The sequence below is a fragment of the Malania oleifera genome, chromosome 6, assembly GCF_029873635.1.
Source record: "Malania oleifera isolate guangnan ecotype guangnan chromosome 6, ASM2987363v1, whole genome shotgun sequence".
In the NCBI taxonomy this organism is placed as follows: Eukaryota; Viridiplantae; Streptophyta; class Magnoliopsida; order Santalales; family Ximeniaceae; genus Malania; species Malania oleifera.
Genome location: NC_080422.1, coordinates 99,188,650 through 99,207,200, shown reverse-complemented (window position 1 = coordinate 99,207,200; position 18,551 = coordinate 99,188,650). Strand labels below are relative to the sequence as shown.

The window sequence follows — 18,551 nt, the reverse complement described above, 5'->3', positions numbered from 1 at the left end:
AGTTTGATTAAAACTTTAGGATCTAAGGATCTGGGTTCCAAAGAATAAATTATGTTCAACGTACAACATATATCCTGGTGTTTTCCTTCTGTTGTGAGTGTGTGTTCTTCATAGCATTAGGGGGGGACGTGGCATGCTTACAACACCTAATGTAATTGATGGATAGAGACCTAATGCATGTCATAGACATACAAATAATTTCTAGAAAGAAAAACAAATATTACAATGGATGTCACAAGCATAATGAGTGCTAGATTTTCATTTTTTCCATTTAATTTGTGTTGTTTTTTAGTTGAGATTGCATTTTGCAACAACTTAGTTTTCCTTTAAATCGCATCCTCACCAAAGCAATAAAATTATATTATATTCCTGAGTCCAACAATAAAACTAGCCAAAGAAATAAAATGGTATTATATTTCTGACAATAAAACTATATTATGTTCCCACTGACAACTATTAATAGGAAAATTCAATACAGGTCAATTATTTTTTTAACATATATAGCTTTATAGCAAAAGAAATGTATTAAGAATGAGAATAGAGAAAGTTACAAAGCAAAGGGAGGACAAGAGATCCTCAAAACTCAAAAAACAAAGAATAAAAAATAGAAATAAAAAGGCCTAGAAATAAAAAATGAAAACAAATAAAAAAATAAAATAAATCCTAATTAAGAAAACCCCTCTTAAAACCCTTCCACTCATAATTGACAGAACTTTGAAGCCTTGCTAATTCCTGCTGAACTTTATTAGACTTATTATTAGCTCCATCCAATCAAACTTCATTCCCTCCATCATCAGTCATCCACAATCCCATTCTACCCAAAAGATTGAATAGCAACATCTTGTTCACTGATCTTCTCCACAAAGTAGGTAGTATCCCATCTGGACTCTGATTATTCACAGCAAAATTCAGCTCACTAATCTTCTCCACAGGATTAGGTAGTACCCCATCCTTATGTTGACTACTCAACCAAATTCTCATCCAGCTCCCCCTCCTCAAAGATAGAAACATCCTCTACACCTTCAAGTGGAGAAGGGGGCACATAAGAAATATTGCCAACACTCGACGCAATCTAGATGTTTGCGTATCTCATCCAACAATAAACCACTATAACAAGCAAAATCATTTCAAAATCACTATCCTTATCCGAGACAACCTCCCATTTTTTCTACTTCTGAATCTTATTCATGCTCATCTCCATATCAATCACAGAACATTTTTGACATTCCTCAACATAAAAATTCCCATCATCAACTATGTTTAAAATTTTGCCTCCCCCCAAGTTTGAATTCATAGAATAGTTTACAAGCAGATTTTTCTTATTTTTCCCCTCCTTCCTTGCTGACCGGTGCTTGTAAACCTTCTTCCCCACAGCCGCTTACATTCATTCCTGTTCTGTAAATTCCCAGAAGTACTTACCTCTTGACCTGAACCATCAATAAAATTATCTTCAATCTGCTCTCCGGTTGATTAAATTTCCTGCTCCACCTTAGAGTTTCCTCCCTTAGAATCTGCAAAATTCTCCCTTCTTAAAACAAGAACCCCACTGCCCTCACATTTATCCCTCAATCTTCTTGGGTTCCTCTACTGCTTAAATTGCCCCCCAAAAGAAACCCCTTGACCTTCATTACAATGCTGATTACACTCCTGGGTTTTTGAAACATCATTTAAAGTATGAGCTTGGTCCTTAGAGTGGCCCATTTTAGAGAAGGAAAAGCCCTCCTTTTTTTTTCCCAAAGAACTGTTGAAGTCTGCCTCTTTAAGGTAATGGGCCTGGTCCTGAGAGTGACCCATCTTAGAAAAGGAAAAGCCCTCCTTTTCTCTCAAAAGAACTGCTGACGTCTGTCGCTTTAAAAAATGGACCTGTTCAAAGGCATGGCACATCTTTGTAAATAAAGGGACTCCTCCTTTCTCAAGTAATTGGCCCCAATCTAGAACAGTCCATAAGCTCCCCGGCACGATCTGCAATGTCTCATCATCCCCAAGAGAAATCCTAGCCAGCTCAACCATCGTCGCAACTCCAGCTGTAACTCTATCTGCCTTGACAATGGGAGTCGCCATCTCCGAACAAGAACTATTGGCTTCTGAAGCAGATTTTGATTGCAGCTCAACTCCACAACAAGAGCAGATCTGTCCTTTCTCTGCAACGATTCTCTTGCTCAAAGGCAAGTTGGAGCTTTTACATCCTTCACCTTCAACATTATTCCCCACTGCCACAACCTGACTCCATGATCATTGATCTCTCTGCAAATCTTTTGACCATATCCCCTGCTTCCTGATGCAGACCCCTAACCACCTCACAGAATTCATTCTCAAAACTCCAAACTCTACATCTTTAGATCCGCCAGGCACAAAAACCGAATACCTCTTCCTTTCCACCCCAACCCTAGCTCCAGAAATTTCCCCACCTTTGTTAGATGAATCTTAGACCAATATTGTACACTGCCCAAACACAGTACGAAATCCTCCTCCCAACCGATTGAGGATAACCCATCAGAAAACCATTTCGCGGCATCTGAAGAAAACCTCACCCACCTGTTGCAATTCTGATTGTGTTCAAGCACAAACATATGCAGCTTCTCCCCCACTTTTTCTAACCTCAGATCAAAGGTCTTTCCTTTGATCTGAGTCGAACGCTTGCATAAATCTACTGTCATTTTCTAACAACTCCATAGCGCAATACAAAGTGAAAGAGAAAAGATGGTTTTGCGAGAGTATTCCATTCACCAAACTTACTTCACTAACAATGGTTACAAAGTCAAAACATGTGGGGAAGTCAGTCAAAAGCAAGCACCTGCAAGCCTCTAGAATTTGTTTATCTATTTGTAAATTTACTTTCTAGAAGCTCACAAGAAAGCAGAACAAATTTAAACTCAACTCTACATTTCCATCACATGACAACAGATGATTCCAAACCCCAATCAAGATCATGACTTGAACTATGAAGCAATTAAATGATTCAGAGATTAATATGCAAAAGTTATTAATATTATTTACCTTTAAAGAGATCAATCCATATTGAAGATTCTTAACCAAGTCCAAATATTTATTGTCAGCAGCTTTTCCATCAGAGACTGACAATGAATCATCAGATATATGCTGTTCACTAACTGATCCATCAGCTGTGTCACTTTGAATCTCAGATTTCTCAAGGTATGAACCACTTGGGCTAACTTTGTTCTCAACATCAGAATCTGTAGCACCCTGTTTGTGCACATCAGAATCTGTAGCACCCTGTTTGTGCAGGTCAGAATCAGCAGCACCCTGGTTGTGCACTAGAGATGATATAAAATCGACAAGAGCAACGCAAAATGCTTCCGGTTCACTGATCTCAAAGTCTGGTTGATCATTATAGACTCTCAAATATACATGTCCAACGTAAAGTTCTTTTGATAGTGCCTTATATACAAAGGCATGTGAATCATTCAGGTCATATGAACCATCAGGACCTTGGCTTGCACGCTGCTCCTCCACATATTTCAATAGTTCTGCTCGAATTGAAGAGTTCCAAATTATCTGTAGCCAGAAGAATTTCACATAATGAACAATATAATCAAAATCAAATTTGAACACTCACTCATTAAAACACAAATTGGCAAGGAAAGATGAGCAAAAAATAAATAATTTATGGTAAAAATAATAGGCATTCAAATAAAAAAAATGAACATGAGAACTAGAAAAAAAAAAGTACAAATAATGAAATAACCAGTGGAGACTGGAGATCATCATATGTTGAGAAACATCTATGCTCTTTGGGTGATACTAATTTTTGTTCATTATAGAGAAGCAAGGCATGAATTTGCCCAAATTGCATACATAGTATGCCTCAATGGCCCTATTTTATTATTTGTTTCTTTTATAGAAATCAATGGCTTAAATTTTAACTTCAAGAATTTTTCACTTTCTATTGAAACAAAGAGCAACAGGGAGCTAAAGCCTTTCAACAATCCATAGCATCTGTGCCACATGTGATTGAACAGACTGGCTTTGAAAGAACAACAATATTAATCATCACAACCCCGCACCCCACCCCTGCAGCTGGGGAACAAATCTTCCAAACTGGAGGTTATATGCAAACAGAAAAAGCATAGTATTTACCTCTGGCAACTCCAAGTTTGCATTTAATTTGGATAGTAGGTCTTTAGGCATTTGATCTTTCAACATATTAGCAAGCTTAGGAGTGAGCAAAGCTCTCAGGACATCAGCAGCATCCTTATTATATGGTGTTGAAATCCCATCAGTACACAAACCACTGAGCTTTGAGAGTGCCTGCGATGCATGTAGAGCATGCAAATTTTTGGCAATTTGAACACTAGCACCGACACCATGCGCCTCTGTCATATCAGCTTCCTCTGCAGTTAAATCATACTGAAGCAACAATGGCAAGAGGTACCTAAAAACGTTCAACACAAGACTGAGGAATTAATACAACCATGCAGGGTTATAAGGTCCTTACTAACTTCCATTTCACATATTTCAACAACTACAAATAATTAATCACAACAATGTAGAAAATGAAGGATAATGGTATGGCAACAGTACATTGAACATTATTGGTACCAAGATCAAGTAACACCTCTGCACCCAACAATAAAGCCACTCATTCTAAAATATAGCTTGTGGCCTTGGACTATGAGTAGAAGAAGATCAATAAAAAAATCGTCAGAAATTTGAAGGAGTCAGACAAAATTTTGTGTTCAATTTTACTATTTCATAGTTATCACAATTATGGAGAAAAGACAACTGCTGTAAAACAATGGACAGGTTTTCAGCACTTCCCTGGTGAACTACTAGAAATAATCTAAAAGGCAGCATCAAAATCAGATCTACTTCATTGGAAACAACGGCAGGTAGAATGATACACATTTTAACCATCCCTGGAGAAATAATTAAGAAATGATATTCAAGTGATATGTAAGAATAGACCAGTAAATATAGTCATGTTAGTGAGTTAAGGGAGAAGAAAAAATTGACCAAGGAAACCATGAGAAAAGCTTTAAAATATTTCTAATTTAACAGAGGAGATTAACTCTACATCAAGTTGAATGAGAAAAGGATGGACTCATGAAACTGACCCCCTAAAAAAACAAAAAAAACATGCTCAGTTGTTATTATGGAGTTGTTGCGGGTTGGTGAAGGATTGTGAATATCATGTGGCTAATGTAAATAGTTGGGGATAAAGTGCTATGAATAGTCTGTGTTTTTAACATCTCAGTAAAGCTATCTACATTAAACAGAAGAGTACAAAATTTACCATAACACGCCAGCCTTTAATAAGACATCCTGCAATTCAGCAGACACAGAAAGATGGGCAATAGTCTGAAGCGCAGCATCAACAGCTGCAGGAACAAGCTCCAGTTCAGTGCAGTGCACTGTGTCCCCAAGCAATCCAGAAAATTCAAGCATTTCAACTCTGGCACTCTCAAACTGACTTAAAACAGAAAAAGTTCGCATCACATTTGTGACAATGATGGCAGCAGGTTCATTTGCAGGAGTAGTTGGTTGAACCACACACATGCAACGGGAAAGAAGAGTTGCAAGAAGTTGAATCCCCCCATCCCTGACAAGCTCTTCTCCATTTAGTGAAGAAGATGCACACCTAAAACATAGAGCGGACACAGAAAGGCATATCAACAACTCTGTCCATCATATACAAATAATCAAATCCATAAAAAAGACAGCACTAGCAGCAAGGAGATTTACGTCAGCCAAATGAGCTCTGAAGCTGCAACAAGGAGAGGTGCTCTGTCAGCAGAAAGAAAATTGATGTCATCCTCGTCCACAGTGACTGCATTGAGTAACATTGGATAGCCAGCATATTTAAAGGGCTCCAACAAATCCCCATATCGTCTGTATAAGATACATTGACCCTTCAACAAAAGCAAAAGCCTCCAAAGTTGGGGACCTTGCAAGCCTTGCATGGTGGCCTGTAAGCAATCAAAAGAAAAAATGTCGCAATGTTCCAAGTACAGCAGCAATACTTTGAAGCATGCCCATCCTCTAAAACAAAGCACCACACAGACGTACTGTTTTGCTCTTACTAGTGCAACCACCAAACCAAAAAAAAAAAAATAACGTGCACACACAATTTACAAGGCCAATGACCATGTGGGCATAAATATGAATTTCCAAAGAATTTTATGGAAAGCAAGGCATACCTGCAGGCGCTCATAAGCCTTCTGCACAGCAAGAAATTTTTCCCTTCCTTCGGGATTTTTGTCAGGATGGTATCGCATTGCAAGTTTCCTATACTGTCGCTTGAGCTTCTCTTCATCAATGTTCTCGACCTGCTTGGATATGTTAGGAACCTCACCCATTTCAACTGAGTGATTTTTAGTCACATCATCACTTGATACATCTTCTAAGGATATCTCTAGTATTTTGCAAGCTTCTTCTTCAGAAAGGTCCATAGGTCTACGTGTCAACTCTTCACGCCACATTACCAGCAGTGATTGTAGAAATTCAACATGTTCAACAATTGGCCAATTTGGAAACCGAATCTCATCACATAAATTTTTAAGGTAATAACGGTGACACCACATTTCATCCCTTAGCTCTGGATATGTCACTGGTGGCATAGGAGCATAATCGTATAATGAATGGCAATGTTGTGACAATTTCTGAGGAAAATCACCAAGATGCTGCAAAACCTGGTGTAATAAAAGGTGTTAAGAACTAAATAAAAGTTTTTTTTTTTTCGTTAAATAAGAGGAAAAAATAATCTTAATAATGTATAACAGCAAAGCAAATGAACCACAATCATGTGTGTCATTTTAGGTCTTAAACTACCTGCCGAATCAGATTTTCTGCTCGCATTTTGTGTGTCCATATAATCTCAGGAGTATCAGAATCAGAAACCATTGCTGCTGCAAATGCAGCTGGACCACTACGCTCCAAAACATACAGCAAGGATTCAGGGAGCAACCCCCCTAATACGCTACGTTTTGCTAATGGCAATGAAGAAGAAACTGCAGCTTCTTCACCACCATGAAATGCTTGATGGACATGAGTAACAGAAAAAAGCAGGGCAATTGATTGGAGATTAGATCCCGGATATGCCAGAGCAAAATAAAATGCACCTGTGCTGTATAATCGTATCATTGCCTTTGGATTTCTAGTAACAACAGCCTTCAGCAAAGCAGCAGCAGCTTCTACAATACTTGGCTCTCCACTAAGCATAGCCTGCATTTATTTGAAAAAAAAGGAGTGTAAAATAAGTATAGCAATTTAAGCCATAATTGGATAATCAGGTAAGGCCCATAAAGATGAAAGCAAAGAGGTTGACCAGTGTCATAAAGAATACTAACACGTGGTTTAGAATGTAGTTTAGAATGACTTCACCATTGAATTAACATGCAAATATGTATGTTTATTTCCCACTTCCATGCTTTGGTTTTTTCTTTTTTTTTGTATTTAATTTTAGTCTATTTTTGTTATTGAAAAGATACAAAAGGGTTCTGAAGTCTTTTGGGAAATGGAATCATGTGCTTCCAAACATTTTCCAAGTCTCAAATATTTTAAAATGGAAATGGAAACAAAAACAAACAAATCTAAACATTCCTACATGCACTATAGAAATAACTAAAATCAATTTTGAGAAACACAAGTAACTAACATCTCAGGAATACAAACCACAATTCATTTCTCTGACCATATTATTAATCACAAAAAAATTGTTAAGCTTTGATAAATTTTATGACGAATTCCAGACTTTTCAGTAACTCTGAGCACCATGAATGAAGTACTAGTTTTTGCTGTAAAAGGAAAGCCTATACCAGCTCTGAGAAGATACAGCCATCATGATAAACTGAATATATCAATTAACAACGGGGCCATTTGATATCACTGTCAAAAATTAGGGAAATGAAAACCAAAAACTAAAAACAGAAACTAAAAACTAGAAACCAGCAACCTGTTTTGAACAACATTTATAAAAAAATTAAAAATTAAAAACTTAATTAAAAATATGATCATTTTCATTTTTAAATCAAAATATTATAAAAATATGATTAAAATAATAAAATTACAAATAATACACATTAAAAAATGGCTATAATTAAAATAAAACTTACTATAATAATTTAACTTAATTGTTCTACTTTCAAAAATTACTTTACAATAAAAATTTTATTGGACATGACAATTGAAAAATAGTAAAAGTATTTTTTAAATGGCTCAATTATTATTTTTAAAAATTTATATATTTTTTTATTTTAATTATATTTAAATCCATATGATCATTTAATTTTGATTTTACTCTAAAAGTGTATAAAATGAATAATGTAACTTTAAAAAACTATTTCTGGGTATTAAATTTTTTGGCAACAGGTTGCCAAAACAACTGAAAACCATAAAATCTGGTTTTCAATTTTTTATGCTAGCAGCTAAAATTGGCAACAGAAACAGAAAATTGATAACAGAAATAAACGCATTTTTATAATCTGTTTTTTTTTTTTTTTTTCACTATGGAGAAACAGAAACAGAAAACACCAACGATACCAAACAGACCTTAAAATAACTTCCACACCCACCCATCTACCCACCCACCATTGAAAATGTTTCAGTTCCACTCTTCCAGAGTGTCACACTGACTACCAATAAGAATGTGGTGCAATGCTAAAGATTAACTCTCAAGTCACCTGGGCAATATGCGGAAGGCACCGTGGACTTGACAGGATTCGTTTTACTCTGGGTGTTGGGGTCACCATCTCTCCAGCATCATCTAAATCTGAGTGAGCAGACACCATGCTATGTAATATGGACAAAGCCGCCTCACCTACCTGAATGCAGACCCCATCTCTCAGAATATATCATGAAAATAACATAAGAAATAAACCAAAGGTTAGAAAGACGATTTCCACTAGATAATAGGTGAAATAACTACGAAAAAAAAACACTGGTACATCTATAATTAGCATATCATGCCCATTTCACATATGCAGAAGGGAATCCACATCAAATATATAACCATAAATTTTCAAATATTCCAAGAATAATGGAGCCAGATGCAGAGTATATGTCAAAGAAAATGACGAATCTGGTAAGCCTGTTTCCAAATAAAGCACTTCAACAAGAAGCCAAGGACAACACATTCAGCATGCAGACCAAATTAAGCAAAACTAATTAAAACCCAGCCCCTTTTAGTTATAAAGAGTTCTCAAGAATGTGCACACACAAAAAAAAAACACTTGAACACAATGAAATGATCAAACAAAACCTATAGAAAATTTTCCAAACAATAAACTAGAGGTGGGGAAAAGGACATTCATCTTCAAATTACACTACTAAATTAACTTTAACCCTGATTTGATGTGTGCTGCATTTATCGTTTTTGCCACATCTTAGACTTCTTCAAATAGCATGAGAACTGCAGTATGTTTGCCATTTAATTCACGCGTAACTTAATAATCAACCAACAACTCAATAAATTTTGTCAATGAAAAAACATACTAGTGTAAAACGTTATCAAAGCTAGATCCCAGATACAACTAAGCATCATAACTATTGAAGAAATAAAATAATGAAAGTAGCAACCCTGCCAAAATGTACTTCAGATAAGCATTTTACAAAATGACAGTACCTGCGTTGAGGTAAGAACAGGAACACGAACAGCTAGCACCCAACGCAGTTCACGGATATCACGTAACCTTTTCCAATCTAGCATCCCAGAAGCCCAGCACTTCGTTGTCCAATCAATAGCTTTCTTTGACCAGAACCTTCTGATAGCATCCTTCTCCACAGGTCCAACTTGCGCACCATCCTTGTCAATAAACATCCATTCCTTCAGTGGTTCCATGAAAGCAGTAGCAGCAATCAAATTAGATTGCAAAGGTATGGAGGTCCTTTCAGAAGCTTCATGAACCACTGTCAGCAAATCAACAGCTAATACACATCCCCCAACTAATACACAAGCCTCGACATTTGATAAAACCTTCATTAAGACCTGCACATACAGTAAAACAAACAGTAATGATTACAAAAGGTTAGCAGAATTACATGTCAATGGAAAAGTTTAACAAAAAAGTCATCCCAATTGGATTGCATAAAGAGAACAATATGAATAACGAAAGCACAGAAAGTGAGAGTTTGACCATGGAACCTAATGGGTCCTATACTATTGAACTGCAAGTCAAAATCAAACCTACTTGTCACTTATGAGAAACCACTTAGCTAGACCATAATAATAATCCTAATAGTATTGCTTATCAACTAAAAAGATCCCACCGGTATTGTTGGACTACGAAAGAATTAAAAAATATAAAAAATAAAATATTTCTATTTAAGTCCAACTTAGCAAAACCAACAGAAGAAATTCAAAAACTGATATGCATGGGGAATCTTCACAGCCACGCGAGAGAAAAAAGTAAGCAGGAAAAAAAGGAGGACAATACTTGTTGAGCAGCTGTACTCAAAGCTCCACCACCAAACAAAACCTATTTTCAAGCTGTCAGAGCGAGAGAGAGAGAGAGAGAGAGAGAAGATTCTTTATTACACCATGTGGGTGTATGAGGGTAGGGTAGATTTTTAGGTCACTATCCATGAAGATGATAAAGAGGTGGAAGCAAGAGAAAGCTCATGTCAAGGGGAACACGAACACAGACAACAGTCTATCCCTCTTTGCTAAACAACAAAGAAAATGTTTCAAAAATCATGTCCACTAGTCAAAATGCTTGATTAAATGTTAAGATAGACAATACATGATAAGGCATTATGGCCCACAATTTTGTGACTTTTATCTCAATATAAACAACAATAATTATGTAGTTCTAGCACAATAATCCTAAATGCACAATGCAGAAACGTAGTTTATGAAGGAATCTGGACCATAAAGATCACATACACAGAAACAAGATGAATGTTAAATACCACCACATACATATTAAAACAACCCACCAACTGAGTAGCAAGGCATGTTATCCAAAAATCCATGGGGAAAATTTTAGGAAAACCAATGTTGGAGTACCTTAAGGAGTAGTAGTAATCGATGCCTCAAAGCTCTATCACCAGATCGATCCAAGAGAACAGTAACGTGAGCAGTGCCCTCAAAAGGACCTATTGTTTTATAATGCTGTTCATATACAATTGCCATTGCCCTTGCACAAAGCTCTCTAACTGAAGAACCACCACCACCCCCAAAACCATCCAGCCTTCCCATATCACACCAATCATCAGATGCACCCAACTCATCAGGAACAGCACCATCCACTGTGAGACCTGTGTCAGCATCACACAAGAACTGATGATACAGTGCTCTAAAAAAAGCAACTGGGTCACGCAGTGGAAAATCCTGGGCCCTTCCACTGCTACCACTCTCAAGTAGCAAGCGGAGATAATACTGGCCCACACAAACTTCTTTAGATAAGCTGGGGTAACTAACAGCAAATTCAGTGTAGTTCCACGATATCTGAGTTGTACTATCTTGACCTGTGAAAATCTCTACCATTGCTCCTCCAGGAGCAATATCTTCAGTACGTTCCTTCTCAATGTCTAGTTTATGAACCTCAGTTTGCAAAGCCTCCTTCAACTCCTGCCGAGTACGCTCATTCCAAATCAAGTCCGCACGATTGTGATCCAGGCTAAAAGCTCGCCAGAATTCAGGCCAGTTGCATAGTAGCCTACCAGAACCGACAGGTGTGTTCTCCACAACAACCTGAGCAGGAGCAGGAAGGTCATTGTTCTGGAATCCAACCACATTGGCATCATTGCCCATGGAGTTTAAAGAATTTGATTCCAGTGCCTCGTGTGTATTTGTTGGCGGACCATCAGCCAACGAGACAATAGTAGAATTATCAAAATGCGGAGCCCCTGTTGAAGATAATTCACTAGTCAAATTTTCATTAGTGTGAACAACAGAAGAATGAATAGCAGAAACCTGTCCAGAGCTGTGATCTAGAGCAGATTTTTCATGGTTATCCAGCCCTTTAGAAGCACCAGCACTTGTCTGCCTAGCTGAATCACCAACTTCTAAATTATTAACAGAAGGTGAGGAAGGCTCTTGAGATGCTATTCCTTTAAAACCACGACCTTTCCTCTGCTGAAGTAATCGCCTTTGTCTTCTACTGAGTAATGATCCTTCCTGATTCAATGCATCTTCAGGTAGAGTCCCATCCGAGCGTGTGTGCAAATAAGCAACAAGCCCCGGAGGCAGAACTCTGGACAACAAATCAAGAGCTGGTTGGTAGGAGTCTGCCCAAAGAGCCACAAGTTGTCGACTTACTTCACGACGCTCACCTGCAGGAAGGTAAAATGCATGCAACAAATGCCTCAATAATGCACCATCACGCAAAGCAGCATCACGCATTGACTCCGCTGCAATTGCATCTTCTTCTGCAATTGTACGCATAATCACAGCAACCGTTTCTCTCACACTTTCAGCAGGATGTCCAAATAATGCAAACAAGCGACGCCGCAAGCCAGCCACTTGACGCAATAATTCAACAAAAACTGTATATTGGGTAGTTTCGCCATGAGGTTCACATATCATAGCCTCAAGTACTTCCACAACAGCCATAGACAACAAAGGAGATACAGACATCGGCTTCAATCTATTGACAAGGATAATAACATAACTAGGATGAGCAAACAATACAGACTTGGTGTGCATATATGTTGCATGTCGCTCTCCTTTAGAATCCGTCAATATGCTTGTATCCCCAGGACCACCACCAACAAGAACTGCAACAAGCCCTGCAGATTCAGCTGCTACACCCTCTGAACCATTTCTAAGTAAACCCATTATTCGTCCAACAGCGGCAGGGAAAGACATAACATGAGAAGATGCACTTCTTGAAGCTAATAGTCTACGTAAACATGCGATGAATCCCATAACTGTTGCAGCCGCTTTAGGAGAGGGCGGTGGCAAAGGGGGGGATTCTGGAGGCAGATTTGGAGTAGCTGGAAGCATTGTAATCAAGGCCATCAAAGTCACCTCCGGTACTTCAATATTAGGAGGCACACCACTATACGGAATACATGCATTGAACTCTCTTATTCTACGCCATAGTTTAGCTCTTGATCCAGGTATGGAGCCCCCTTCAGCAACAGCATCTTTGGCAGCTGCTGCTAAGTGTTTTAAATGCATTGATGCACTTTCAATATCAGCAACAGGGCGTTGCCGTTCGGCAAGAAATTGCTGAAGTTGTAAATAGACTCTCCCGCAAGGCGGATCAATACGATGACCAGGCATTGTTAATCTCGGTAAAACAGGCACTGCAGATTGACCCTGCACAAATTAAGGCACGTTACTAGATAATTTATATATTACTATAGAACTCCTATGCACAATAAATAATAACTGTAATGAAGAAAGAAATACAATCATAATTCAATCCAGTTTCATGAATGAAAAGAAAAAACAAACAAACCAAAAATTCAAAAAACGACATCCAAGAAAGAACAAATCTACCTACTTCAATTTGCAGGAAATCCCGAACTGCTGCAAGTAAGTTATCACGAGATGTGCTTGCATAAACCTGAAATCAAACTGTACAACATTAGATGATCTACCCAAAAAGTAAATAGAAAATTCAGTCGAGTAAATGCTCACATGAACTGGGCATCCATCATTAAATTCAATTGCAAACATCTGGGGCTCCTCAGCAAATCGAACAAGAGAGCTTACTGTGGACAAAGGACGAACAATAACTGCCTGCACACATCTAATGAAGATTCTCAATGCTTGATAAACTACCAAAAGCTTGATATAACTACCAAAGCATTGTATAGTCAAAATATATAAGGAAAAAGTAAACTATGTTAACACAGATCACAAAAAGCTGATGGAGTGGGGCCACTCCCAGTTTAAATGGACAATTATTTATAGTAGTATTAAAGCAAGGTTTATTTTTTCTTTATATTCACAAGCTACTGGCTTAGATGTTCAAGTTTTATAGAATAGACTATGGGAATATTTTGGAAATTTTTGAATTTTCAAGCATGGGCTATACTAGTGGTCTATGGCTATTTTCTTCGTCGAATTAGGCTTAGTTATGTTCTTGGCCCTATATGCATGCTCTTCATTATAATCTTCTGCCATTGTTTACATGTCAAAATTTATAGTGACATGTAAAAAATTTCTTCTATGTGAAGCTATTAGTCTAATGAGAATTAGAAGTTTTGCAGCAGCCTTTACGTATCTGTTACTTTTTTTAATTCAAGAGAAGCATAAGTAGAAGTTTTTTCCCACAACAGCCACTGTTGTGTCTTTTCTGTTTTTTCAATTTTCTTTGCTGTAACATAGTTTCATCCTGCTTTTCTATTTTTCTGGGGAGGACTTCTTGTCCTCTAAATTCATGTACTCTAGCTCTCGGTTTTATGTTTAATAATATTGTCTTCTTTTGTCAAAAAAAATAAATCCCACAATAATTTTGCCCTTAGAATATTATCTAGTACAGCCCTAATCCTAGACATGAATCTAAAGGATTCAAGGCCTAGGATCTTTCTTCATTTAACACTTCTTCTGAATTTAACCGGAGCACGCTACATGCATGCCCGCTGACTCTGGTGTAGGACCAGTTGGCCTCAGAGTAACAGTGGAAAATAAAGGTAACTAGAGACAAATAAAGAGAAGTTAAATAGAAAACCCAATTTGATTAAAAGAAATTAAACAAAAAGGAGGGGAGAGAGGAGAAAGGAAAAGAGAAAACTAGGCGAAAAATCAATTATGGTTTTCAATTTCAATAATGCAAGCTCCCTAAAACGTACTTACTGAGGCCCTTTTTATAGGCTTATACCCTATATCTAAATAAGGAAACAAATAAAGAGATGTAATACAAAACCCTAAAGAAATAAAAACTACATATCAACCCTAATATTTTTGTTAAAGCTTGATATACATTATTGACCCATAACCTAACAGCTTAAGCTATTAGGTGAAGTGGTATTCTAACATGGAATTGGAACCAAGTTGCCAAGAGATCCTTATTCTAGTCTTGTTGCCCACAATTCTTGTATGGTGTTTAAAAAATTATTATATTCCTTGTAATGAGTGTTATCTATCGTGTGTCATCCGAACATGTTATAACCAACCATGGTAGGGAAAACATTGTGTGTTTAGGCACAAAGATAAGTACATCATTTTGAACCCTACCCAGCCCACCCCTAAAAATCTAAAGTTAAGGACATGGTTTTAAATCATGGTAGCGGGTAGCATAACATAACAGTAACGGGTGTAACGGGAAGCGGGAGTAGAGGATGTTACATAACGGGAAGCAGGCGTAACGGCTGTGAATTCTTTTCAAGCACGCACAACCTTGTGCATATTAGCATACTTGCATGTTTTAAGTTTTCAACTCTTATTAGAAAGAGTTTTAGTGTATTTTGGATCCTTTAGTTCAACTAAGTAATTTGGTGAAGGCAAGAAGTTTACATTTGTTTAAAACCACCATTGATAGAAAAATTACGTGTGTGCACGTATTTATACTTCTCATTTTTCTTATGTGTGATAAATTCTTATGTGTGCTAAATTAATTAATAAAACAAAATACACTCCATTAATTCAGTAGACACATAAGACACATGAATTATACAAATATAAAATTACTAGAAAAGAAAGAAGGTTGAAATTGAAAAATATAGAACATAAATATCAAATTACTAATATTATCAAAATAAAATATTTTTCGAACAAGTTTGTATTTTCAAATTATTAATTAATGCATCTCTTGTGAGTATTTAAAAAAAAAATAGTAAACTTTGTATCATTGTCATCCTTATTCTAATATTTTCCCCCTCTTGCCACATAGTATATTGAGAATGATTTATGAAAGAGGGGGAAAAAGTGAGAAGAAAAAGTAAAAATAAAATAATTTTTTTGGCGTAACAGTCCTCTAGCGGTTATGTAACAGTCATAGCAGCCTTTACGTAACGGTCGCAGTCCGTAATGACCACTGCGATCGTGATTTTTCTTCCTACCAATTTCGCAATGTGTAACAATATCGGTAACCAAAAATACCATTATGTAACGGCGTTACGTAATGATTGCGACCGTTATTTAAAACCATGGTTAAGGAACAAGATAGTCCATCAAGCCCCAGTTCAAAGAAATATTCACTTGCTTGATGATGGGGCTTTTGAGCGAAAGAGTTTAGAAAACAGGTGCACTCTAGCAGTCATCGCTCGAGAGGTACCTTCTAAGGATCAAAAGTCTTCATGTGAGTGCCCACGTGAGGTAGGAGAATTGCTAGTTGAGTTCTCTGATGTTGTGCCTGGTGAGTTACCCAGTGAGCTACCACCTATGCAAGACAATCAGCATGTCACTGACCTTATTCCAGGTCCACAGTTACCTAACTAGCCACATTATAGGATGAACCCTAAAGAGCATGCTGAATTGAATAGGCAAGTAGAACTCCAAGACAAGAACTTTGTGATACATAGTCTTAGTCCATGTGTTCTACCAACTCTCCCAACCCAAAAAAAGGATAGATCTTGGAGGATGTGTGTGAATAGTAGAGGTTGTAGAGCCATCAACAAAATCACCATCAAGTATAGGTTCTCCATATCCCTAAACTTGAGGATATGCTTGACATGCTAGCTAGCTCTAGTTGGTACTCCAAGATTCACCTGCATAGTGGGTACCACCAAATTAGAATTAGAGTGCGAAATGAGTGGAAAACAGCTTTTAAGACCCAATATGGTTTATCTGAGTAGTTGGTCATGCCCTTTTGGGCTTTATAATGTGCCCAGCACTTTTATGAGGGTTATGACACATATTCTGCAGCCATTCATAGGAAAGTTCCTAGTGGTCTACTTTGATGATATACGAGCCCACAATAAGTCTAGGGAGGAGCACTTAATACATCTTCATAAGGTCTTTGCCACCTTGAGGGAAGTGAAGTTGTTTGCTAACCAAAAGTGCAGCTTCCTACAGTCTAGTGTGATCTTTCTTGGTTTTGTGATTTCTGAACAAGAAATAGCCACCGATCCAGAGAAGGTTAAAGCCATTAGAGAGTAGCCTAAGCATAGGACTATATACCAAGGTTCATAGTTTTCATGGCCTCATTACTTTCTATAGGCGATTCATAGGGCATTTTGGCACCATCATGGCTCCTATCACTGAAGAAAGGAGAGTTCCATTGGACCTATCAGTTGCTAAAGCTTTTATAGAGGTCAAACAAAAATGACCAAAGCACCTGTACTTAGGCATACGAACTTTGGTAAAGTTTTTAAGGTGGCTTGTGATGCCTCTAGGATAGGTATAGGTGGGGTCTTAAGTCAAGAGGGGCATAGAGGGACATCCTATAGCATTTTCCAATGAAAAACTCTCAGATGCCAAACAAAGATATAGCACATATGATAAAGAGTTTTAGGTTGTAGTGAGATCCCTCCAACATTGGAGATACTACTTGTTACCCAAAGAGTTTGCACTCTTCTTTGAGCACCTAACTTTCGATATCTAAGCTCACAGAAGAAGTTAAGTGCGAAGCATGCTGGTTGAGTAGAGTTCCTCAATGAGTACACTTTTGTTCTTAAGCATTGTTCTGGTGTTTTGAATAAAGTGGATGATGGCCTTAGTAGGGTAGCAATTATTTTCCATATCTTGAGAGCTAAGGTCATTGGGTTTGATCGTATGAAGGACGAGCACTCCACATGTCCTGATTTTGGGATTATCTTTCAGGAGGTGAGTGAGGATCATCGTACGGATTTTGTAGAAATCATCACCCTAGAGGGATAACTATTTAAAGGTACTAGGTTATGCATTCCCTATACTACCTTTAGAGATCTTTTAGTTTTGGAATTGCATGTTGAAGGGTTAGTTGGTCATCTAGGAAAGGATAAAACCATTGCCTTAGTTGAGGATAGGTTTTATTGGCCTTCCTTGAAAAAGGAACGTTTAGCCAAAGCTAAAAGACACAACAATGGCCTCTACACCCCTCTTCCATTGCCACACATGCCTTGGAGAGACCTTAGTATGGATTTTGTTCTTGGACTCCTCAAAACAATCCGGGGACATGATTCCATATTTGTTGTTATTGACAGCTTCTCCAATATGGCACATTTCATTCCATGCAATAAGACTTCTAATGCATCTCATGCAGCTAAATTATCCTTTAGATAGGTCATCATATTGCATGGGTTGCGAACCTCCATAGTGTCAGATAGGGATATCAAGTTCTCCAACTACTTTTGGAAGACACTTTGGAAAATGTGTGGGACTCACTTGTTGTTTTCTTCTGCTTGCCACCCCCAAATTGATGGGCAAACTGAGGTTGTGAATCATTGTCTTGGTGACCTGCTTAGGTGTGTTGTGGGAGAAAAACAAGGCAATTGCAACTTGGTGCTACCTACTGTTGAGTTTTCTTATAGTAATTATGTGAATAGGTACACAGGTAAGAGTCCTTTTGAGTATGTATTCAATTACAAATCCCATGCACCCATTGATCTTGTTCCTTTGCCACCAAATGCCCATATTTCTGAGCATGCTGAGTCTTTTGTCCATCACATTCATGAGTTGCATGCTGACGTTAGGCAAAAACTTGCTATGAGTAATATGGATTATGAACTTGCTACAAATGTATATTGTAAAGCTAGAGAGTTTAATACAGGTGATAGTG

At 37.6% G+C, this 18,551-nt stretch overlaps 1 protein-coding gene across 2 annotated transcripts in view; it reads right to left on the bottom strand.

Moving 5' to 3' along the window:
* Window positions 1–18,551, bottom strand: part of LOC131158107 (dnaJ homolog subfamily C GRV2) — a 51,942-nt gene that overhangs the window by 14,566 nt on the left and 18,825 nt on the right. The window contains exons 5-15 of one of the 2 annotated variants that reach the window (XM_058112716.1): window positions 13,547–13,648; window positions 13,410–13,472; window positions 10,964–13,222; window positions 9,581–9,943; window positions 8,640–8,780; window positions 6,790–7,182; window positions 6,159–6,650; window positions 5,704–5,927; window positions 5,255–5,599; window positions 4,099–4,393; window positions 2,998–3,516 (exon numbers count right to left, since the gene is read on the bottom strand). In XM_058112716.1, coding sequence (XP_057968699.1) covers window positions 2,998–3,516; window positions 4,099–4,393; window positions 5,255–5,599; window positions 5,704–5,927; window positions 6,159–6,650; window positions 6,790–7,182; window positions 8,640–8,780; window positions 9,581–9,943; window positions 10,964–13,222; window positions 13,410–13,472; window positions 13,547–13,648 — 5,196 coding nt within the window. Of the gene's footprint in view, window positions 1–2,997; window positions 3,517–4,098; window positions 4,394–5,254; window positions 5,600–5,703; window positions 5,928–6,158; window positions 6,651–6,789; window positions 7,183–8,639; window positions 8,781–9,580; window positions 9,944–10,963; window positions 13,223–13,409; window positions 13,473–13,546; window positions 13,659–18,551 lie in introns of both variants that reach the window. The other variant, XM_058112717.1, reaches the window with a different exon arrangement.